Raw genomic sequence first — 25282 nt, 5'->3', positions numbered from 1 at the left:
CCAAGGGCAAATTTGATTGCGTTGATCACCGACTGATCCATCGGCTGGCATTCTGCTGTCACATTTGGTGGAAGGTACATCACTTGAATTAATCCATCATCACTCTTCAAATCATCGCATCCATCGTAGTGAGCAGTACAGTTATCCAGAACCAAAAGCGCTGACGGTTCCAAATCGTGCTCAGCAGAGAACTTCCGGACAGCGGGAATGAACTCGTCATAAAACCAGGTACGGACCAACTGACGTGTCATCCAAGCTTTTTTGGAATTGTAGTAGGATACCGGTAATGATTGCTGAAAGCCGCGAGGAAATCCACGGGGGTTCTCGGCTACCCCAATGAACATCAGTTTCATTTTGAGAGAACCATCCATGTTCGAGCACGGCATGAATGTGAATCGGGTTTTGTTGAGCTTTCGTCCCGAAGCGACTGTCTCGTCCCATAATGCGATAGTGCGTGATGCCATCAGCTTGGTGAAAAGTGCTGATTCATCTGCATTAAAAATTTGGGCTTTTGTCACATTCATTTCCAATACTTTCTTCATGAGCACTTCCTTGAATTTAAGGTACGCTTCTTTATCCGCGGAAGCTTTCTCTCCTGCCACCACTAAAACACGTAATCCGAAACGCTGTTTAAAACGGCGCACCCAGCCATCCGAAATCAAAAAAGTAAGATCCAGATAAACACCAAGATCTTGAAAGCATTGGAACAGTTGTTCTGCTTTGGCCTTGATCACATCCAATGTGACAATAATATTAGCCTCACGTTGTTGCAAAACCCATAGGTAAAGCGCTTCCTCCAGTAAGGGAAAATTCTGCTCCTTCATCGTTTTTCGATTTTCCACGCCATGTTCTCTGAATTTTTCTAGTTTCATCCGAATTGACTCCTTATTTTTCAAAAATCGACCGACCGAGGATGCTCCGACACCAAACCTTTTGCCTAATATTTCGTGGGAACCGTTTCCTGCTTCAAATTCCTCGATTATTCTCACCTTCTGAGCCAAGGTAAGCGTAGTGTGCTTCCGTTTCACGACTTGCTTATTATCCACTCCGGAACTGGAAGCTGATACTCCTTCCATTGTGAAAGCTGAACAAATTTCAGGAGGATAATTGCTACAACATTACAAACAACGTATGAATGCACAAATATTTACCAGCGCCGGAAATAACTCAACAAAATATTCAATCGATTCACTCAATTTACACTCACGCAAGACAAAAACTAAGTATGTAGCTGCTCACAGCATCAGTTAAGCAGACGAAAGACTGAAAACCAAAACAAACGAGTCAAGCGCCCCCCGGTCAACTTTGACACTTGTCGACACCCCCCAATTAGCGAATGCCATTCGATGCCGTGCCCCAATTAGCGAACGGCTACTGTAGTTAAATTTTGATCACAGATTCGTAAAAAGCTCAGAAACTTGCTAAGCAATTTGAGAGTTCTCATAATTTCAGTTTGGGTCTTACTAGTCCTATTGAGAATCAGGTTGCTCGGGATTATCTGAATATTTTCTCTCGGGAAAATATTCATGATGATTCCTGGGGGACTGATTTGGACGAAGTAAGATCTACAACTAAAAAGTTTGGTGGTGTGGTTTTCTCCAGTACACAACGAAAGGCTCAAGCAGCTAGCAGCTAGCCTCAGACGCTGATCGGATTCAGTTCCAATCACCGTGTGTGGTGGTGTAGTCGGCATCATGTGCAGCAGCAGTAGTGCTTTCGGCGCGTGGCGTTGAACATTGTTCTGCAGTACACAACGAAAGGCTACCTGCAAGCTGTGAGCTGCATCTCACATGGAGGAGGAAAAAGTCGCGCCGCTATTGATCGGAATCAGTAGCTCTTCGTGAGTCGCTGTCGGCCATCTATGCCAAGCGCGTCACCCTCTTTCCAAACACCATACAGCTCACCAGCCTCATTTGTGTTTAACATCCTGATCGCGCACGGGCACTCGTCGTTGAAATGAGCATGTTTCTCGGTCAAGAATCCTGCGGTTCACGATGAGCCAAGAGCGAACATGCTCTGCTAGATGGCTACCTTGGTGGCCACACCATCGTAGCTGGGAGGGAAGCAGAATCCTCTGAGTTGATGCTGATGCACTAAAGCTAACCCCACACGTATCAATATATTGACGCAAAGGGGAATTATTGATCATAATATTGATGATGTGAATACAGAAATATTGTCAATACTGATATATTGACTTCAATATAGAATGTATTGACAATACGATTATTGTCAATAAAAGCAATCGTGTAGGGTTCACTTAAGAGGTGTTTCTCCGGAATTGCAACGAAAAGGACAATCACATCGAAATTTTATAAAACGTTGCCCGCGGGTATCGAACGGCTGGTCTCGGCACCATTATGATCGCGCACGGGCAGAACGTTTACGGATGTATAAATAAAAGACAGTGGTTTTTACCGTCCTGCCAAGGCGGAGACAGATGAACTACTATATTGATAATGTATAGGGATACAATATAACACACAGCTGGTAGGGTAGGAACACAGGTAGTGGAAGTTTGCACAAACACACCCTAATAGCTCAGCATTAGCGACAAAACGGTCCTTTTCAGGGCCACCATACATTTGAAAAAGAGTATTTTTTTACATTTTTTTTCCTTGATTTTTGTTTTCCGTCGATCTTGTTTCCGTGCTGAGCACCAATGCTACCGATGCCAGCAAGGCAGCCCGCACACCCGGACCCTACCTATCGACCCATCAACTCAATTTTTTTGACATTTGTCAAAGTCATCAATCGGATGTCACTTCGTACACTCATAAAATAAATCACATAACCAGTGGAAAATATCCATGTGAATTTCACATAACTTTCATGTGATCCCATAATTGGAAATTGCACCACTAAATCACATGAACGTTATGTGTCCAATGAAATCTATATGATTTCTCATATAGAATTTCTAATGCTATGTGATATTCAGGTAAAAATCATTGTTTTTGTTTTTGGAAAAATACTATGTGCGTTCTTAATAGAAACTAAGTGAAAACTTTTGTCAGTGCATATCAAGATAGAGCTGGAATTAGGGCGTAACAGCTTTTGTAAACAATGACTTCTTTCGATGATGTCTTGAAAGTCAAGGCTCGCCCACGCAAATCAACATCACCATCAGGTAGGGTAAGCCTGTTGTTTGTTTTGCGTGGACGTGCCTTGAATTCCTAAAAATCCAGGGGTTTGACATATAGCTGAATACACGTACTCAACATAAAAACAACATTGTTATATCATGGTACCGCTGACAACGATGCAGATGTTCGGTACGCACCAAACTTAAGTGATATGACAACCATATCCATCCCCTGTAAAAATCATCGAGAGAAGTCATTGTTTACAAAAGCTGTTACGCCTAATGCCAGCTATATCTAGATATGTTTAAATCTAACATACCATTTTCTTGAAGGCTACATTGGAGGTGCAATTTCAAAAACCAAAGTCGGTCGCGGCATGAAAGTGGAAAATTTTCAAGCAGTTTTCCGTTGGTTTGCAAAATAAAATCCAATGACTCCGTAGTACCCAGGGAAAAATAATAATTTTCTGGTGCATGTCGGTTTGAAATGATGACGTTACTTTTTATTAGAGAGGGTCTAGTATAAGAGAGGAGCGGATTAAAAAATAGAAGAGACCCTAGGGGCACGAACGTAAGCTTGACGTAGGATCGCTAGTGGACGGAACAAATATGTTGAGTCTTTAGTTCTTTTAATTAATCTATACTCTATTATCTTAACTCGTTCTGTTTTTGAATTGGTGGCCTTTTTTGAATGAACGAGGGCCGTTATTTTTTTTCTGGTGTCCTTTTGATCGTTTGGGACGGCTACCGTGTAGCTGATGAAAAATAGTGATTATTGATATCTGTAATTTTAAAAGTTTGTTTGTGACATTAAATTCTGAATGATGATATTACTACTTTCCTATATCAGTAAGTGTAATAATCTTAGTCCAAAAATCCGGACACTTTAATTTTTGGACTAAGTGTCCGGATTTCGGTGCATTACGGAACCCATTTAGTTAAACCAGGATTAAGGCTTGAGCGGAGGTCAAGAAATCGGCCTTAAGCCGCTTGATTACAGAAGACATTAGCAAAGTGAAAAACCTTGGCCTGAAACAAATATTTATCTGTCAAAATTTAATTTCAATTTGTTGACATGAACCGTATGATATGCATTTTAGTGAAAAGTTGATACAGCTCAGCGAACGTTGAATATACTTAATGAAATAATTATTTTACTTTTATTTTTCCAAACCAGCTTAGTATGCATACGAAGCATATAATTTGAAGTATTTCACTAAATACATATACACTGAAACCTCCGTTTACGAAGTCTTTATTTACGCAGCATTCAATTTACGTCTCTCTTTTTACAAAGTAAATTCCAAATAACGAGTTTTTTTTTCGATTTTTTGAATCTGGGAAAATCTGTGAAATAACCCACAATAATCGGAGTGATATGTAGGAACCGGAAATCCATGCCTGACGCCATTTTGAAATCCAAGATGGCGGTATCCGGTTCATGAAAAACTGGAAAATACTGTAAATACCCCCACAATATGGGTATTTTTGGAATCGTAGTGACGTGTAGGGACCGGAAATCTATGTTTGACGCCATTTTGAAAATATGGGTATTTTTGGAATTATGTATTATGTGTATTTCCACGGCTACCAGTGTTGGCAGTTCAAAGGATACAAGATCCGGGGGGTAACAACATGTAAGAAACTATCAGGGCGTATGATGCTTTATTCTCAATTTCACGACAAAGAAAACTTTTTTTTTAATGTTTAGTGATTCATGATGATAGATTACACTATTAACTATATGTCAAGCTTATAAAATCATCCAGAAAATGGAAAGTCGTGAAATAGGATTGATTTTTAGGTCATTAAAGTTCGGAAGCGATTTTCTCGATATGGCCATTTTGGAGCTACGCCCTTTTCAAATGTTAGTCTAGAACTCGTGTTAGGTGACTCTTCGTGCAAATGAAATAGAGATTGTCACTTTACCGGTGAGAGAGAGTCACGTGATTCACAGAATAAGGAGGATTAAGAAATTTAAAATAGCAGCAGAGTTTATTTTGGAGAATCTGGAAAAATATCGATGCCATTCAGATATAGATAGGGGAAACGACGGCTTCGGCATGACAGACTATTTTCGGCAACCCAAATTGAAATACTATTTTCATTGGATTTTCTTACGAAAATACTTCGCTGAATGCATGCAAACGATTCTTTATGCTTTCAGCTTCAATTTGACTATATTTTTACCACTGAGAAAAAGCAATCTAGCAGGGTTTTCTTGAAATGAAACACACGCACTACAAATTGTAGCTGATTTCGAGTTGCCGATAATAGAACAGCAGATTTACATGCAGTTCAAATGGAACGGTTGCCGAAGAAAAACTGGTTGCCGACAATACTCGCTCTCACTAGAGAAGATTGGAGCTTTGTAAAAGCGTTTCAAAACAGTTTTTGACAATTCTTTCGACTGAAATTGTTAGAGCAGCTGGCAGCAAAAGATTGTAAACAAACCAATACTGCATATGTGTGCGTTCCATAGAGAAAAAGGCTATAGAAAGAAGGTCGCTGCTTAGGTTGCCGAGAATACGTAAATTCCCCTAGCACTTATTTACATTTCTTCAATTCTCTAGGGAGGGTTGTATTAACGCCAATGCCAAAAACCAAAGAGCCATTACATTATTTTTCTTTATCCATAATGTCAATTCCGACAAAAAAAGTGTTTGAAGTATCCTAGAAAAGTTTGCAATAAGTTTTTAATTGTGTTTAGAAGTACAAATACATTTTGTCATAAACATGATACTGGAGCTGCACTGTATATACCAACTAAATTTGAAATATGCTGAATATTCGGCTTGCCCAGTAAACAGCACTGTTATTTGGCCGAATAGATTGAATAGTAGCAGAATATGCTGGTGCTACTGATGTTCTGTGGACTGTATTTAATTTCGGTTGATTGGGATTGAAATTTGGACGACAAAATAAACACGACCTGAACATCAAAACACCCCCAAAATCACGATTAAAGATTTCGGGCAAACAAACAATTTTTATTCAAAAATGGTGGTTCTCAATATGTATCAAATGAAACGAATTATTTTTTTTATTATTCTGAAAATAGAGAAGAAATTTATTTCATTATTTTTTCATCGTTGTTTTAAATATACGTTATAAATCATATGCAGATAATATTAAAAATATACACTTTTATAATAATAATTCTAAAAACGCACGAAATATACAAAATTTTCACGAGAAAGGAATGAAGGGAAGGGTTGATTAAAATCTATCGTGCGGGAGGAGATTGACCATCGAATCTCGGCTGTTATTGTAAATTGTAATACTTACCTATTGTCGATTAGAATACTAATTTCTTGTTCAAGAAGTCTTATCGTTATTGTCATATTTCTTCATTTATTGTAAAGGTCTTAAAACTTAAGCTGTAAAATATGTAAAAATGGAATGTCGACGAAGTTGGAGTTTAGGTCATTTCACTTTACAGGTCTAAAACTTAAATTGTCTTCCTACGAATAAAATGCATTATTGGGCAGTATCGGGAATGGTTGTTCGTTAGTCACTTATGTCGTAAACCTTACTTCACTAGTGGACGAATTTAAGATCCTAGCATACGATTAAAATCAAACTCTGAGCGACAGAGAAAACAGTATTAAATATTTAGATATAAACTCGAGCAAAGAAAATATCACATTCAACAGGAGCGGAAAATCTCTCCCAAAAAAACAGCAACCCTTAAATTGTTTTCCTATTAATTCAGAACTCCTAATGCGGTCGGCTTCTTTTCAAAAGAAGCCACTTGTATCCGCGCAGTTATTATTATTACTATCTCTACCGGTGCCAACCAGTTTCAAACCGGGCACGAACGAAATATTGTAAAAACAAACTACTAAAGTTATCCAAAAAAAAACCTAAGGTTGGATTCACAGCAGTCGGAACATACACGGAGAGGAACCCCGCTGAAAGGCACTTTTTGTTTCAGACTAACAATCTAATTTGCACTTTTTTCCTAAAACCACACTACCACACTACTATGTGCAACATAAGCTTGCTGGGTAATTTGAGTGCTGCTGGGGCTTCATCAAGCGATCATGACTTCCCGATCAGCACTCAAATTGCCTATCAAGAAGATCGGTTCGGTGCGGGAGGTCGGATCACCTCCGCACCGGGACCTGGAAGCGACTCATGTAGAACTCGCAATCGGTGCAATACATTGCCGGGAGTATGCAGTGCTTCTTCCGGCAGAGATTGCATTGGACCGCCTTGGAGGAGGCTTTTACGATTGCGTTGCTGTTGTAGGTGGCAATGGCTACCCGGGTCACGGGAAGTCCGACTTGCTGCTGCTGCTGCTGTTGCTGTTGTTGTTGTTGTTGTTGCTGTTGTTGCTGTTGGGAGTCAGAGGGAGTAGGTTGAGTGGGTTGGTTTGGCTGAGGGGAGGGTGGACAATCGGAACCACCTTTGGTGCCCGGTTCGAAGCTCACCTTCTTTTGGGAGGGTTTTTGCTGTTGGGACTGGAGGTAAAGCTGTTGTTGAGAGGGAGATTGTGGTTGTTGTTGTTGCTGCTGCTGCTGCTGCTGCTGCTGTTGAGGAAGAGGGAGATCATGGTACGGGGAGTCTTGATAGTGGGGTAGAGGTACCCTTTGGTAAGGGGACGGAAGCTGTTGGGATGGTTGCTGAAGTTGTGACTGCGTACTGTAAGCGGTATAAGGATTAGAGTTAGTGCTATAAGGCATCATGCTTTGCTGCTGCTGTTGTTGTTGTTGTTGTTGTTGGTAGTTAACCGGCATGGGCGGCTTCTGGTAAACGTTGGACGGCTGTGATTGCAGCTGTTGTTGTTGTTGTTGTTGCTGCTGCTGGGACATCATGAGAGGAGATTGCTGCTGCTGTCTCAAAACGGATCCATTTTGCTGGCCGAGCTGTTGATGCATTATCTGTCGGATGCCAAGCGGAAGCGCAGGGTTCGGTGCACCGTTCATAACTGTTGAGGTGGTGGTTATGGTGGGTGAAGCTGATACCGTTTGGAAGCCTTGATCCATTGGACATGGAACGGTCATGTACGGAGACTGCACGTTTCCATAACTGCTAGGAGTGGCAGAGGGTGGAGCCATTCGCATGTCGTAGCTATGTTCACTTCCACTGTCGTCAAACACTCGTGGCTTTTGCTGAAGTTGCTGCTGCGCCTGTTGTTGTTGTTGTTGTTGCAGGTATTGCTGCTGAGGCATCGGAGGAGGTTGGTAGATTGCCGACTTCTGAATTGAGCCCTCGTTGTACATAGTTTGAGGTTGCGGCTGGAACTGTTGATTTTTAAAGCCAGCCGCATTGCTAGGGATGGCTGAGTACTGCTGATAGCTTTCATTTGTCTGTGGCTGCGTTTGTGGTTGGTAGTACTGCTGCTGTTGTTGTTGCAGTTGCCGCTGAATCTCCATGTTTTGTTTGTGCATGTCCGCTGCCAGCGAGTACTGGCCGCCTGCCGGTGTTTTGATCGGGTGATATGTAATACTAGTTGAGAGTACAGGTTGTGGAGAGTTTTGTCCTTGCCTCTCCTCGGAATCGCTACTACCGGTACCAGCCGTCCTCAGCACCCTTTCCAGTATCGGATTCGGGATGAAGTCATCCTCTTCGCCGTCATCAGCAGTTGCAACCAGGATAACCTGATCGCAGAACGAAACGCTCTTCTTCTTAGTTCTCTTGCTGGTTGTGTTCGTATTGCCACCAGTAGAGTTATTCAACGTTTGTTGCACCACCTGGTTCAACATTTCAACCTCGCGAATCTCTTCCTGAATTTGCGCTTGGGCAATGTCATACCGTGGCTTGGGAAGCATCTTGTAAGCTGCTATGCAGTCTACCTCGTCCACACCAGCGGCACTAGAACTAGCATCCGACAGCATGGCCATAAGGGATTGCTTCTGCTTCTGATCCGTCAGAAGACCGCTCATTCCGGTCCGAACGTTCGGTAGTTGCGGTCCTGGCTGCGGCAGTGTCTGTAGAAAAAAATCGTCGTTAAGTTTAGGCCACTCACAAGTTGTAATAAGACCACTCACCTGTTTCACTGCTCCGTTCAGCAGCTCTTGGCTCGGATACGGACGAATGGTCGACGGAGCTGTGCTCGGTTGGGGCTGTGGTTGTTGCTGCATGGGTGCCAGCTTGATCTGCTCAAATCGGGACGCCAGGTCTCGTACACTTCGCTGATCATTATTGGGTTGCATAATATGTTGCTGTTGTTGCTGCTGATGTGATTGTGGCTGATTTTGCTGCTGTTGCTGTTGCTTGAGTGCAATCTGCTTAGCTTGAAGTTCCTTGAGCCAGATCTCCGATCGGGTAGTCTCGTTCAGGATCTCACTAGCGCTGATAGGATTGTTGGCGATGTTGTTCTGTTGTTGTTGTTGTTGTTGTTGTTGCTGCTGTTCTCGCAGCTTATTCATCATCATCAACTGGTGCTGCTTGGCTTGCAGCTGTGCTAGTATGCTGGTTGTGTTCTGAACATGGAAGTGCTGTTGGTGAATTGGCTGCGTACTCTTTCCCTGATGTTGCTGCTGCTGGAGGCTTTGAATTTCACTTAGCTGCTCGTTAAGTGGTTCAAAGTCGATCGCCGGTGGTGGCGGAGGGAAATCTTCGCTAGCCTGACGCGAATGGCACGTGGTTGAAGGTGGACTTGGATAGGGAGGCAACTCCATGCTACCGGTGCCCGCTGTTGGTGCATTGTGACTATTGCTATTGCTATTGTTACTTGTGCTATTGTATTTGACAATCGAGTCAACTTCATCGACTGAAGCTGATGATGAATAGGGCTGCTGATCTTGCGGCTTCATGGGGGACTGTTCTTGATGAACCACGGCACAGGTTGTAATGATCGTTTGGCAGGAATCTTCGCTCATGCTGGTGTTTGAGCTCATGTTAGATAGGTTGGAGACGTTCGCCTTGTGGTAGGGCTCCAGCGGTGATGCCGGTGGATGACTTTCCTGGAACTCCAGGTGGCGAAGATTGGCACCGTTAAGCGGAAGCTTTTGTACTTGCAACATTTGCTGCGTTTGACACTGTTGCTGCTGAAGTTGTTGAGCGGTTAATGAGGAACCCACCCGTACGGGTGGCGGTGGTGGCACTTTCGGGATTGTAAGCGTTTTTCCACTGCCGTGGAAACTCTTGCGCATCAATTTACTGCGCTCCAAGTTCGGGTTGGTGTTGGATACCTAGGGAAGAAAATATAAAAAATGAATCGTTAGAAAATTCTATCCCACAACGAACTGGCTTCACAAACATACCTGATAGTCGAAGTGTCCTTCCGACAGATACCCGCTGTTGGCCGAATCCTTCGCCAGACTCAATCCAACAGTGCTGTCGTCGATCGACACCATTTGCTTGATCGGTGGAATAACACCGTTAGTCGGATCATTAGTCGCTCCAGCTCCTTCCGTCAAATCAGGCATCGAACGGTTCTTCCTCCTGATCAATCCACCCATCAGCAACTTTCGTCGAATCTTGTGTTGTTTCTTGCCAGCCTTGGCATCTTTATCCTTCTTATCGGTCTCTTTCTCTTCCTTGTGCTTCTTGAGAGTATCTTTTGCGTTGACCAACGACGCGTCGGCCAATTGAAAGTCCCTGTTAATTTTGTTGCGATCTTCACTTCGACTCCGCTTCTCCTTGGAATCCTTACTTCGCCCGAACAACGAGCGGCTCTCCCGTTCTGGTTTGACGTCCACCGTTCCTTGCACGACGTCTTCAATGTTCTCCGCTTCAATCAGCTTAAGAGTCACCTTCTTCTTCGGAAGCGTCGCATAGATCTCGATACTCTTCGACGGTGAGCTTCGCGTCAACGTGGATCCATTTGTTTCCTGCAGCATCTCTTTGCTGTTCTGTCGTCCGTTACTAAGCAGCTTCTCCTTGCTGTTCTGCCTTCGGTGAGCGATTCCACCGGTGCCGATTCCAGCCAGGTTGTAAGCCAACTGTTGTTGTTGCTGATGTTGTTCCTTGATGATCTCGCCACCCTTTTCGATGAGAATCCTCCGATGTAGCGATCGGGCTCGCATGACGCACGTGTTGTGCTTCATTCGTGCGAATGTCATTGTGTGTGGATTACTGTAGGGTGCGTCCATGGCGGCACGAGCCTTGCTGGCAGCGGCATTACATAATACCAAAGCCGTTTCCAAGTCATGTGCGTCCTCTAGAATGCGAGACTTTTCCAACAGTTGATCCGCTTCCATGCACAGCTTCTCGCAATCACCGCTGAGAACAACGGACTCGGGAATCTTTGCGAGATGCATGTTGTTTCCGTTAATGGGGTGCTTTGGAGGGAAGGAATCGGTCGAGGATAGAGAGTAGGAGTCGTATCCGGCATCGTAGAACTGACCCTGGCGTGTTGGACTTGCTGGCACGCTGCCGTTACGTTTGCCGACCAGATAGAGATAGGGGTTGTCGAGGGTTGTTGATGAGGAAGACGAGGCAGAGTTGCGATCGCCACTCCAGTTGCCTGAATCTCGTCGGCGTGGTTGGTTGAGATGGTCCGGAATTGATAGACCATCTGGGGATGAGGTGGAAGATGAAGGAGGAGATACCTGACCGGATTCGGCGCTTAGGCTTCGATGGAGATTCATGGGCTGCTTACGCATTTGAGCATTCAAAGCATTCTTGGAAATGTAGCCGACTTGATCCTTCTCGGAATCCTGCTGCTGTTGGAAAATCTTGTCCTGAATTACCGAGAGATTTTGATACTGCTGAGCGTTGAGGACATTTTGAACCGCTTTGCGGCTGATGTAGTTTTCCTTCTCTTCGTTGGGGAAGATTTTGCTCTGGATGACGCTCAAGTTCTGGTAGTCACATACGGACACTGCTCTGTTCGGGGTAGGTGTGATGGCTCTGCGGTTCTGTGATCCGATGGGAGCTTTCTCGGGACTGGGAGTTACTGCTCTCCGGTGTTGAGCTTGCTGCATTGCGGCAAGTTCCTGTGCAGTAACCTGCTGTGGCTGTGCCTGAGGTTGTGGCAGTGCGTAGAGCAGAAGCAGAGGCTGGTAGCGACCTCGGGAGCATTTGTCCACCACACCTTCCCAGTTGGGACCGACCTCTTTGACGTTGGCATCGTCAAAGTACACCCACACGCGGAGTTTGGTGTGGAAGAAGAACGTCGTATAGTGTTTACCGTAGTAGGATACCACTCCGACCAGTTCGTGGCTTACGGTTTGAGACCATCGTTGATCCGACACCTGGTGGAAGACGTCACAGAGACGAAGTGAGGTTCCGACGGATTTCAGCACCGAGTGCACCTGATCGGCAGCTGGACGTTCCGAGTCCCAAACCACGCCGATCGATACGACATCCGGTCGATTAAGCAAGGCGCGACGTATTCCGATCTTGGCTCCGCAGGCATTCTGTTAGGAGGGAGAAGAGAAATTTGTACCGTGAGCGCAGGGATTTCTTAGTAAAAAGTAAGTTTCTAGGAAGGTGTTTCTAATCATTAAGTCTCAGCAGTGAAAGTCTTTTGACGGACCGGTTGATCGTTAGGTGGTAGCTACCGGAGTCCACCATGCGGTTACAAGATAATTCTAATAAGCATAGCGCGCGCTGTGCCGTGTCTAATAAGGCATAACGACTTCGGTTTGCTGTCGCAGGTAATTGCAAGTGCAACCGCACCCACATTGTACTGGTCGTCGCGATATGCGGTTTAGTACGACCAGTATCTGTGAATAAATAAACTCGTGTCACCCGTTCCAGGCAATCGCTATCGACTAAACTAGGTTAGGGTTGGTTTTCATTCATAGATGTTGAAGAAAACTCGTTTTCTAGCGACACCGCATCAGGCAATCCCGCTTGGTGGAAGTTTTTGTTGTTTTTCCAACCAATCGTACCACGATCACGAATGATGGAAAATCGTGGCAAAAGTCGATGTAATTGAATCATTTAACCCTTCTCAAGCATGCGCAGTTGGCATGTGGTTTCGGAAATTTGAAGTAAATTTGAAACAAATTTGACGAATTAAGCACCCCACAGAATGACCATTAATGACAATTATCATTGACATACCGTTGCAAAGATGTAGAGAGAGGGGGACAAGCAAAGCATGTGGTGGCGCTACGAGCAATTCGGTTCCTGAAACAAAGCAACCGCTCTGACATGTAGATGTATGTATGCGCATACCAAGCTGCCGTCTAGTTGGCCTTGACAGAGCGAGCAAATTTATACAAATAGGTATTTCGTTGAAAGAAAAAACCTACAGCTCTGACAAAAAGTTGGTAGCTAAGACCCGTTCAAGAGTAAATTATGACATGTTTTGGATGATTAATCGTGGGCTGCTAGGATGAAACTTTTCGTACATGGCAAAATATTATGCACTTGGAATGCGCAAAACTTCCTTTTATGTCAAAATAATCGTCGTATATGTATGCAGAACGACGGCATCGAAGTGTGAAAGCAAAAAAGCGCACAGGAAAAAAGACAATCATTTTTATTAATTACCCCTTCAGCCATCATCGCAGCAGGCCTCTCACTTCGATTCGAGAAAAAAAATCTTGAAAAGTGACCATAAACTCGGATATGCAGAGTCTCCACTCCTTCCTTGCTAAGGGAGATTGGGGTTCATCAGAATTGATCAATTGCTTGGCTTTTCGGACAACGGCTGATTTCACTCCAGCATTCTTTACACAAACGTGCACATGTACAATACCGATCAGTCACTTCTATACAGAGTGAGCCACAATGACACACAGAGCTACAATATGACCATATTGGCGTGCAATTAACCGTATTTGACCGTCAGAAAAGTTCGAGATCGACAGTGGACCACGCTTTCCTCTCCGTTGACGGATAAAAACGAGACAAAACATCCGCATCTCGATCGCTCGAATGCGCGAACATGAAAGAGATGCGCTCATACGCCGCATCCGCCGTCATTTAAAAGGGTAGGAAGGGTACTTCAAAAGGCATAAACTAAAGGTTGATGTTCAATATCCTCCGCGATCGGTTCTCGCATTTACCACCTTTTACACGAGTGGGTAATCACTGCGTACTTAAGGGGGGTAATCCGAGGACAATCATTACTCATTGCCAGCAGCGGCGGTGGATCCGGGGAAAACACGCGTTTCTGACCTTCGCACGCAGTCCTCACTCCTCTGAGTTTTACATTTCTACACGGAGCTATCACCAACAGATATCGAAGACAGAAACAAACTTTTCTTACGGTAGCATTTAACAGTTCATGTCCCCCCGACGAAGACGATGAGGTGCGTGCGCCTAATATCAACATCGTATCGTATCCTAGCAGCAGTCGACTTGTCAGTTTTAGTGTTTTAGAGTTGGCCATGGTTTCGAAATTGTTTAGCACCCGTCAACGTGCAACGGCCTACTGCGCAATCTACATGCGCGCAGCGTATGCTTTGATCTAGATTTGTGAGTGGCTTTATGCTTCAACACAAAAACCCGCAAACACTCCTTAGAAACCTGCAACCAGCAAATGAAACCTGCTGTGGTGCACATATTAAATCCAGAATTATACCCATGCCGCTTGCTTAGAGTGAATGAGAGTCACATTTTTTTTACTATTACGAGCCTATTAGTCGATCGAAGGTCTACTACACTGTTAATACAAACTAATCATATACCTTTTTTTCTGCGATACATTGGAGGGGAAAAGAACTTACCGGACAGTCCCGAATGTCGCCCATGTTGCCGGCGTTGCGCAGCAGTTGGCCAAAGGTGATTGGCTGTTGGTTGGCCGCTGATAGGCTGCTCTGGGAGGTGAGTGCCGAAGCGGACACGTAATGTACCATCTGTGGAAATGGAATGCAAAGAAAAGGAATCAATGACCGAATGGAGAAAGAATTTTTCGTATGAAAATCGAGAGTGGGAAAACCGACTCGTTGGATAAGAATTGAAATAATTGAGTTATATGGGCAGCTATTCGTTCAGTGCTATATGGCCGGTCCGGGACCGCCTGTGAGTGTCCGTTAATAATAATTATCGGGTTTGATGTACGGGTTGTACTTTTGGTTGTTTACGTACTGCTGCAATGTGTGGAATTTGCTGGAATAGTTGAAGAAACGGTGCAAGTTTTACGGTATGTCGAACTTTACTGCAATTGCGAATGGATGGAATTGCAGTAAAGTTCGAAAATCAATGACCTATATGGTTTTTAAAATTAAAACGATGGTGTAGAATTGGAAGCATTACATAAATGAGAACTGCACTACCTATAATAATGATGGAGCGGCAATGTAAGGTTATGTGTGCGTTTCAGGAACCACTACTTAAGTGAATGTTTGCTTCAAATTTAAAATGTTAGTGAATTTTTCACGTCAAATCAGGCAAAAACGACCTTAAATGTGCGAACAATATCTTAAAATACTGAAAGAGTAGAATTAAAACCTATTAGAAAAGAAGCTCGAAAAAATAGTTTTAAATCGCAACAATGGCCACAAAACGTAGAAAAGTCTTTGAAGCTTGTAATCGCTAAAAGGGCTTGAAAAAGTCCTAAAATTAACTAATAGGTAGAACTGTTCTGAAAACGTCGTAGCGTATCGTTCTATGCCTAATACATGGCCTGTTAGAAACTACGATACGTAATTTATGCTTGTTCTCTAAGTTCAATGATAAATTACCAAATCGACTGTGCGCATGCATAAGGGCGTAAACGCGATGATCGATTCTCTTCGATTACTATTTCTCGGTGCGTTTGCTAATGTTTTTGATGACCAATACAACGTGTTACAGCACAGTATTGGGCAAATTTAAAAAAAATTGCTTCCCTTAGCTGTAGCAATTTAAATAGAAAATCAACGAAGAGAATCGATAGTCTCGTTTACGCCCTTATGCATGCTCAATGTCGAAATAGCCGTAACTGCTTTTGACAACAACTACTTCAAACGTCAAATCGATACAGTTATCCACGTAAACTTACACCACCATTAGACAAAGCAAAATTTCCACCATCTGCTGGCTACATGCAGATGTTAATTTTTAGATAAAAGACTACAAGTAGTTGTCATTTGGTCACATGTGTTAACCTATTTTCGAGTTGTTTTTACCCAATATCAACTTTAAACTACACTATATTAAGTTCTATGCCCTTTACTCAACACAGTCGTATTCTGGGTGCCCCTGCGATAGTGACCAGAATACGAAGTGAAGCTATTTAATATTACACGAGAAAGGCACTTATCACCGGTAGATTCATGAATCAGAGTTTATGTCCTTTTCTCCGGAACCAAGTGTCCAATACCGATAAACTTTAACAGGGCTCTATGAGAGTCTGGTACAAACAAAATGAGTCCTGTTGCACTGACACCGCTTGAGTAAGCGCCGAGAAAAGTGAGTGAGTATTGCTGCTTATCGTGCAAAATTTTAAGTTTTTAGTGATGCTGGGTCGTTAGGCCGAATGGTCTTTACGCCTTTATCACTAGGCCGAATGGTCAATAGGCTGAATTCCGAAAAAAGGGGATTTTACGTATTCTCGTAATCTATGCGGCGTCCGCACTTCTTTTAGTATTTTCTCAGCGTTATGAACACATATGACGTGTTTGTTTGTTTACATTTATCTGCTGCTTGCTTCTCTAACCATTCCAATCGACAGAATTGTTAAAAACTGTTTGAAAGCGTTTTTACAACGCTCCAAACTTCTCAGGTGAGTGTGACTATTGTCGACAGCCTTTTTTTCTTCGTCAACCATTCCCTTTGAGCTGGGTGTTAACTAAAGCCCTACAGTAAAAGTATGGACGACTGTCACCACAAAACTGAAAAAAGCTGTTCCAATCGAGCAAAGCTGTGCATTTTGACGGTTCGATTGGAACAACTTTTGGCAAGTGTCCATACTTTTACTGTAGGGCTTTAGTGTTAACTACACAGGACTCCAACGCCTGTCATCTGCGAACAACTCGAGTGAAGCCAAATTTCTCTGGTGCTCTGTACGCTATTTCAAAACTACCCAAATTTGGGTAGGATCCACCCAGATCCGTCAAAACTAAACCTACCCAAAAATGGGTAAACTGTGTTGGGAGTAACAAGTTGACAAATGAACAACGTCGATCGGATTGATGTCAATGTTGTTCATTCGTCAACTTGTCACTCCCAACACAGTTTACACATTTTTGGGTAGGTTTAGTTTTGACGGATCTGGGTGGATTCTACCCAAATTTGGGTAGTTTTGAAATAGCGTGTGCTGCTAATTTGACAGCTCCTCCTTTTCCACTATGATTAGGCTTGGTACATGTCGCGCCGCGTTGCGGAAAATAGATAGAATTTTCTAGATAACGTTATAGGAAAGCATGATTCACGCAAATTGTGCTCGTCAATTCATTTTTTAATTGTCCATTGCGGGAAAGTAAGAATGGATTTGAAGGCATTACATGTGTTGCCACCTTGCCGCATTTAATGTTACATTGTTACATGGTTGCAGCTTAAATATGTTATGGATCACCATCGCTGCTGATGTTTTCGGCAGTTTCAAGAACTGGATCGGATTGCAGGGGGTTGGTTACCTAGCTGTTCTCGTAGCAACTCGTAGTGCGTATATTTCATTTAAAGAAAAAATTGACATAACAGGATCAACATCAGATTTTACCTCTCAGAATTCCATAAAATGTCACATGATTGTTCGCAAGGGCAATCAACTAGGTTTGTGCTGGAGTGCTGCCATTTTGATTCCCGCCTAATTTTTCAAAATATCAAATGTATTCGATATTTTTAATAAATCATAGCTAGAGTTTAACATTTCCGACTGCTTAGGCCGATGTTGAAAACTGTCAGACTTACCAGTTTCTTTTTAGGTGCAATGATGCACAGGTAACACTTTGATACTCAACAGTTTCAACGATTTTAATTCAGCCTTAGTTTGAATAATTGTTGTACATATACCACGTTAACCTTTGTTCAGCTTTTAAACATTCAAATCTGGAGATTTTGATCAGCCGAAAGCTTAACAATAATATAAATTATGAGCTTTTTAAGGGGTTAAATAAAAGTCTTTTCCAACCCTTGTTCAGCCTTCTTGTTTAATTGAAAAAAAATGATGCAAGAAGACCGCTTCATATCTTATATTTTTATTGGACCTTGTTGCCGACTAATTGGATTTACATTTTTATAGGGTAAATGATGGCTTCAGTTTTCTTCACAAAACAAAATATAAAAGATCCAGTCAATGTTTTATGATATTTTAATTGCATCTACATTTCTCCCAACAAACGGTGCATTTTACAACTCTAAATGTATACTTTTGAGGAAGTGAAATAACTTTTAACAGTTCCTTAACATCAAAAACTGAATTAAATTGCCTACGTTTAGGCGTATTTTGAACTATTTTGCCACAAAATATTCAGTTTTCTCGTTTTGTTGTTTATTGATTTATTTGATAAGGCTCAATCGATTTAACTTTATAGAGCCGAGGATTCCTGTTCACTATACAATACATCTTAAACTATAGTCAACCGCCTTCTCCATCAGAAAGGGATCCGCTTTCAGTGGTTGCATTGTTTGGCAGTATCATCAACGGGGGGCAGAGCGCTTCCATTGCAGCAAAGGACGCAACACGTGGTCAGCACTAACAAACTCATCACGAAACGGTTGCTCTCGAAAGTCGACGACGCATCGATCGAAAGAACTGCTGATGAAGAACAATGAGGAGAACCACACAATGGTTGCTCCCGCGTAAACAGACGATCGCGTGACACACATCGACAGTGGCCTGCTTCTGTCGACAGCCGAGTGAACACTGTCAGTTTCTTCGTTAAGTTTTGTTGAATTTTTAACACTAAATTATTCTTCAGCTTCTGATTATTGCATTGCATAAAAACCTACATGATCAACTTCACGCCAAAATTGATAATTTGACTTTTTTAGTATGATTTTAATTATTTTTATTTTGTTGCGTATTTTTCGTCAGCGAATTAAACATTTGTTGCTTTAAATTTTTTAATTTGTGTGCTGAAATTTAGTTTCAAGTGTTCATAAAGTTATCATTTAGTGATATATCGTGTTTTGCCTGAAAGACTCGGTTGACTTTGAATCTAACCCCCAAAATCTTCGACTTCATTGTTAGGTGTCGGTTTTCAATGCCTCCCGGGAGCCCGGTTCTTCGAGTTCGGATGCCACACTTTCGGCGTGTAGTTATATTGAGAAATTCGTCACCGTGGGCGAGTTTGAAACCGGTCCGGGTGGTGAATTAGCCCGGGAATGTGCTGATAATGTGTCCGTCGCGAGTTTTGGTGGTGATTCGGTGGCCGACGTTGCCGTTAATCAGCAAGTTTTCCGCTTGCAAAAGTGCTCAGCTGCTGGTCTCTCACCGGTGTCGGAGATTGCGAGCAATCTGAAAGATGCCTCGCTGGATTCGCTCAAGACTGGAGGGGTGGTAGTTGGTGGCCGCGAACTGTTCCTGGGGAAAGCACTAGACGCAAACCTCTTCCCAGATGACCATGACAATGCTAGAAAATTTGTGTTCGTTGAAGAAAGTATTACGACAAAGGTGCATTACGAAATGAGATACAAAGCTTAGAGAAAATCAAAGCTACCAGACCAGTCCAAATACTTTTTACAATTTAAAAAACATAAAATAAATACGTACCAGTATTCAAAAGAACATTTTGAAACTGGAAGTGTGTGTGCTTTACTAATATCCAATTGATAGAGGTAATGCATACATGCGGGGCTTATTGTAAGTGAAAGTAATCTCGGAATGGGCGTGACTCTCCAGACATGGATTGCTGGATCTGCAATAGGGCTATCACTTTCTAACTCCCGGACTAGAGCTGTCTACAATGACCATAAAAGCGACATTGTAGAGAGAGTCCTTCCACAATAACACTGCCGGTCAGTGGGGGTTAGAGGGAATACACACAATTTTAATTCTATAAAATAAACCAAGCATGCAGTTTCAAAACTCAAATTGTACATTAGAAAAGCATTTAGGTTGAACAGGTTTAAGTGGTATTTGTTTGTGTGCCAAACATATGGTTGTAAAAATATTCAGGTTCATCGATAAAAAGTGATTAACTTCCTCCCGTTTTACGGTACCAAGAACCATTTTAGTCACATGATGACATGTTTCGGATGTCCCGGATTTCAATAGCTCAATAATTTATAGCTTATGAAATGTCTACCACAAAATAACAAAGAAATGGTTAAAATTTGACTTGTACCATAACTTTCCATGCCATATATTAAAAAACAAAATATTCAATAACTAAAACATTATTGAGTGTTTTTGTACATGCTACCAATCTGAATTAGATGCATGAATCAAGTATTCAAAAATTTTGGAAATAGGTTGTTAGTTCATAAAATATGAAATATTACCGTAAATTGTATAATTCAAGGATTATTCTTGAAATGTTGTACGAACAAAATACAAATATTGATTATTGTACTCGATGGTCCCTTCAATGTCGAGTAAAGATTAGTTATCTTTAATAGCTTGTCTAATATACTTGCTTTAATTGTATGTGGGAGATTTATCTGTAATTGCTGATAAACTGCAAAAGGATTATTTTCTACCCGTTAATGCCCGGTAGCTCAAAAGTCAGATTTCGTGCCAATCTCATGTAAAAATTGAAAATATATTTAAATAAAATTCAAACGATGTAATAGCGTCAGGGGTTTCTCCAAAGCCACCTCATTTGCGTTGCATGACTATTAAATGACATTTTATCAGGCCTCAAAATCCATGCTTCCGAAGAAGCACACAAAGCACAAAAACGACATCGCAAAGTCAATCGGTCGGGTTAAATTTCGAGACGAACGACCGCATGTCGCATTGACGAAAACAACGACGACAACGACCGGCTGGAAGCTGCGATATTGAAACTTTCACTAACAAATCGTAGCGAATTCATCGTTCGATGTATAATGATGCTGTGCTGTTGTTGTTGATGGTGATGATCGCTGACGAAAGCGCACACCCCATCCATCCGATGCGCGATGGCGGCCAGGGAGATAAAGTACCAAGTTTTATGACCTTGTTGGGTGCATTTCAACGGTGTGGCTACTTTACAACAAAGTGATAAACGGATTAATAAAAAAAATCAATGACAAACCTTTTCTCCCTTGGCATCCGTCATAAATCATAATCAACCATCAACCAATCAGTTGCTTACTTGGAAGCGCGATTGAGCAAGTCAGTTAAGTTAGGTAATCGCAATGCTTACATTGCTGGGCTGCGTTTTTTCCTTGCTTTTTTAATGCCATACCTTGACTCCTCCGAAGCCGGATTTATGTCATGTGACTGTTGTGGTGACGAGTCTGAGTAACCATCAGTGTAAGATTTGTCTTATAAATTCGTTGCACAGAACCGAGTTAGCAACCTTTCTACATTCAGCAGTCGAATGAACTGACCCAGATCTGATTCCCCCCCCCCCCCATCCACATACACGTTGGCAGCCAGAAGAGATCAGAACGTACAATATGTTGTGGCAGGCAGCAGGCAGTCAGGCAGACATTCACCTGTTGCTCCATTCACCTTCGCTTCGCTTCGAACACTCAAGCAAGAGGCCAACCTTTTTGGAATAGCCTTCTCAAACTTCTGTGTACGCTCTTTGGGTGCTCTACTAGAAATCTATCGCCGGCAAGAGTCTCTGTTGGCAGGCATGTCGTTTCATCGCCTTCGAGTTCAAGACGCGTGGTAGTTTGGCTTTGATTGTTGTATTTCTCCTACTATGCCCGAAAATTTGCATTTCAAATCAACTCTAGGCACACCACATAACCAGTCAGTCAATTCGATATCACCATTATAGCGAAGGCATTTAACGGTGGCTGGGACCTGCCGCGATAGGCAAAAATGAGTTTTCGAAACAAAGAGAAAGTTTGACGGGAAAATTTATCAGTCGTTGAACTCGGCGTTCGATTTCTTCTCCAATAAATATATATAACTAAACTGTACGACCACCAGAAAGATCATCCTAAACGACAGTTTATCTCCAATGAAGGCAACGATTTTCATCGCTCCCAAGAGTGGCTCACTGAAATAAACGTAACCCAAAAAATAAGCCCACCAAGCCGAAAGCACAAAGCAAAAAACACAAACTGGTCTAATTAATTCTTACGACTTATTTATATATTCCACCTGATTACTTCATTGAGATCAGCGCGCACCTTTTTACCACCTTTCTTTTAATGCTACACTTTGTTTCTTGTAACAGTAGAAGGCAACGAAAGAAAAAAAAGCGTGGCAACTGCAAATCTCATACCAATAAAACAGATGTTGTTTAGCATTCACGACGCGATGGCGCACAATCGCTTCAGTCTTGCCCCCCCCCCCCCTCCCAATCGCCCAAACTACCCCAACATCACAATCATCAGCAATCGGTTGAACTGGCTGAGGAACAAAACTAAAGAAAAATCGCCCAACTAACGGTAGAAGTTCTTTTTATGCACCCCAGCCTCTATACTCCCACCGAGCTGAGCCAAGAAACTGAGAGAGATAGAGACTGGTTCACCCTCGTTATCGTCGAAGACTACTGCTCGCGTTTTTTTGCGCGGATTTTTTTTCTTCTGCTGCCTACCCACAGCCGAAGAGCGGATTGTGCGGGGAAAATGCAAAACAAGGTCTGTTTGTGTGCACTCCTACCAACAACATACTCGCGGGAAAGCATCGCCAAGACTTTCATTTCCCAGCATCAACTAACCCGCCGGATGGATTGGCTACGCCGCCGCAGCAGAGTGAACCTGTGTATAGAATAAATTATACCGCAAACCGGGAATCTCAGTGAAACCGAGGCAGGGCAGCTCAACTGAAATGAAGTGATATTTTCGGGTGCTAAGATGCCTAATAAAAAATATATCAAGTGCAAATTCAGTTTTGCTGTGATTACAACAACGGGGGCGATCCCGTTTGCCCTGGTTTTCCTTTTCTCCGGCGTGACTCCAGCAGCAGTAGCAGTAGCACACCGCACAACACTACGGCGACGGTGTGTGTGTCCGTTCATGTAGATCAGTGCCTCCGCAAGGGAATGGATTTTAATTCATGTTTTCTCCGCTTTGCAGGAAGGAAATTTCGAATCAATTTTGAGGGGTGGTGGAATGGGGGAAAGTTTTTCTTTATATTGGAAAGAAGGTCGAACGGTTTGAAGATTTTCGGAAGCGACAATTGATGTACTTTACTGAGAAAGCTTAGGATTTTCCACACCTAGAGCTTGTCAGTCTTTCACTCGGTTGTAGTGCAATGTTTTGTAGCTCGTAAAAATTATCGAAATCGTTTTCCACGTGAGAATTATCTACATGGATGCCACAAGAATCAGTTGAATAAAACGCTAGGTGTGCGCTTCCCGAATTGGCAGTCTGTTTTGAATCGATCTTGCAAGGAAACATTTTAATTAATCTAGCTTTTTGGTTAATCTCAGCTGCATGGATTCAATCATAGATCGAATCATGGATCCAATCGAAGTTCCAAATCTTTTACAACCTAAATTGAATATATTCATTATGACAAGCATACTTGACGCATTTCTGTAGTATTCCATCCAGTGCGCCTAGTAAATTGAAAGTATTCGTTTATAGAAAGCCCATTGCCTTTCTAACTTACTGAAGCCCCGTAGTTCGGGTAGATCACCTTTTCGTGGTACATTACGGAATGTAAGATCTACCACCGTTTCCTAGTCCTGACTAGTTCAAACTAGAGGAACAGGATTTTTCAGTTATCAAAGGAACACATCTTAGTTCTTGTTACTTGTTATGCCTTGTTAAAAGTGATAAGTACTCGGGTTGTCTGAACTAGTTAGTCTTCATCTATGTGATTCCTAATCTTCTATTCGTTGTTCCCTCGTTTGAAGTGGTTAAGACCTGTTAAGACTAGGGTTTTGAGGCATGGTCATTATCGGTGCTTAATTGTGTTGCTAAGGAATCCAATTATCCGATGAAAGCACCTTCTGTGGGAAGTCACATGTAGGAGGCCACTGCGCTTGGTAGTTTTGAATCTGAGAATGTATGTAGCTGATTCGAAACTTTATGAATACCCCTAGAAGGGTAGGAGTAGACTGTGCGTGTGATCGAACGTGACGTTTGTTTTTCGGTGAAGTTATATATTTAACCGGTTGCCAAAAGCAGGCTTAGGATACGATTTCCAGTGTCTCAGCGAGTTTACTAGCATATAGGAAGTCCTGCAAGAGCTGCAGCTCATTCTATCAAGTTCTACGTTCCTGTTATTTGCCATTGACAAGCTGTTCCGTAGCCAAGTAGAACGACCCATCATTCGTCCCATCGTTGCGTCGCAGCGCTGAACCTGACTGATGGTCACGAAAAGGCTTACCAATGTACATCAAAAATCGACTACATCCGAACATCTTTTATCTCAAGTCGAGGGAAGACATTCCGTGCAAGCTCTACCACAAACCGACTTGTTCATGTTGATCTTCGTCAAGCGGACCGTCTACAATTTGGACTTCTACATCAACACATGCCATGCTGCCTCTAGGTTCAATTACATAGCTAAACTTGGTGATTTCGTTCCTTTTAGTCCATTTTTATCTTTTCAAACCAGTAACGCTGGTAGATCATCTTTTCGTGGTGCGTTACTCATATAAGATATACCACCGTCTAGTCCTGACAAATTCAAACTAGTGGAACAGGATTTTTCCGTTTTCTCACCCCAACAGGCCTGGGTTCAATCCCAGCCGGCGCCGCCGGGATGTTCTGAGGCATAACATCTCTGATCACGTCTTCCTTCGGAAGGGAAGTAAAGTCGTTGTTCCCCGGTTCATGAGTTGATGGGTCGTTAGGTAGGGTCCAGGTGTGGGAGCTGCCTCCCTGGCGTCGGTAGCATTGGTGCTCAGCACGGAAAACAAGATCGACGGAAAACAAATCAAAGGAAAAAAAAAAATGATTTTTCCGTAATCAAAGGAACAGATTTTAGTCCATGTTAAATTTTATGTCTTGTTAATAGTGACAAGACTTGGGTAGTGACCACCCTTGTTATGAATTTTTGTATTGTATAGTAGATTTCAAATCAAAAATATTGTTTATGTTCATAGAGTATTTATAAACATTTTTTTCTTTGTCCTTCTTCTTTTCTTACCCTCTTCCCTTTTCATAAACCGAGCCATGCCGCTATAACCATAGGCGTAGGGGCAAGACAGCTTTTAATCATGAGTAATATTGGAGTTAATTTTGAGTAACTCTGAGTTACTCGAGTGGCTCATTATTGAATGCACGGTTACACAGCAACCTGTTTTTGTACGTGTTTGTTTCCCAGATGTCCACCATCATCTATTGACGTATCATACTGGATCACTATCCTCAAATCCCATAATCTTCGTACCTTTTCTGCTAAACCTCACTAAGGCC

General features: G+C 42.5%; 1 protein-coding gene across 4 annotated transcripts in view; it reads right to left on the bottom strand.

The window, feature by feature from the left end:
- Nucleotides 1–6438: 6438 nt before the first annotated feature.
- ec (echinus) overlaps nucleotides 6439–25282 on the bottom strand; it is a 323237-nt gene continuing 304393 nt past the window's right edge. For all 4 annotated transcript variants that reach the window (XM_065233557.1, XM_065233560.1, XM_065233558.1 and 1 more), the window contains 4 exons: nucleotides 14665–14793; nucleotides 10300–12399; nucleotides 9082–10227; nucleotides 6439–9021 (listed from right to left, as the gene is read on the bottom strand). In XM_065233557.1, the coding sequence (XP_065089629.1) occupies nucleotides 7195–9021; nucleotides 9082–10227; nucleotides 10300–12399; nucleotides 14665–14793 (5202 nt within the window). In that variant the 3' untranslated portion in view covers nucleotides 6439–7194. The remainder of the gene's footprint in view (nucleotides 9022–9081; nucleotides 10228–10299; nucleotides 12400–14664; nucleotides 14794–25282) is intronic.

Source organism: Ochlerotatus camptorhynchus, unplaced genomic scaffold (genome assembly GCF_037179485.1).
Source record: "Ochlerotatus camptorhynchus isolate MF236.1 unplaced genomic scaffold, CSIRO-AGI_Acam_v1.1 ptg000404l, whole genome shotgun sequence".
NCBI classification, from domain to species: Eukaryota; Metazoa; Arthropoda; class Insecta; order Diptera; family Culicidae; genus Ochlerotatus; species Ochlerotatus camptorhynchus.
This window is presented reverse-complemented; position numbering and strand designations above follow the sequence as displayed.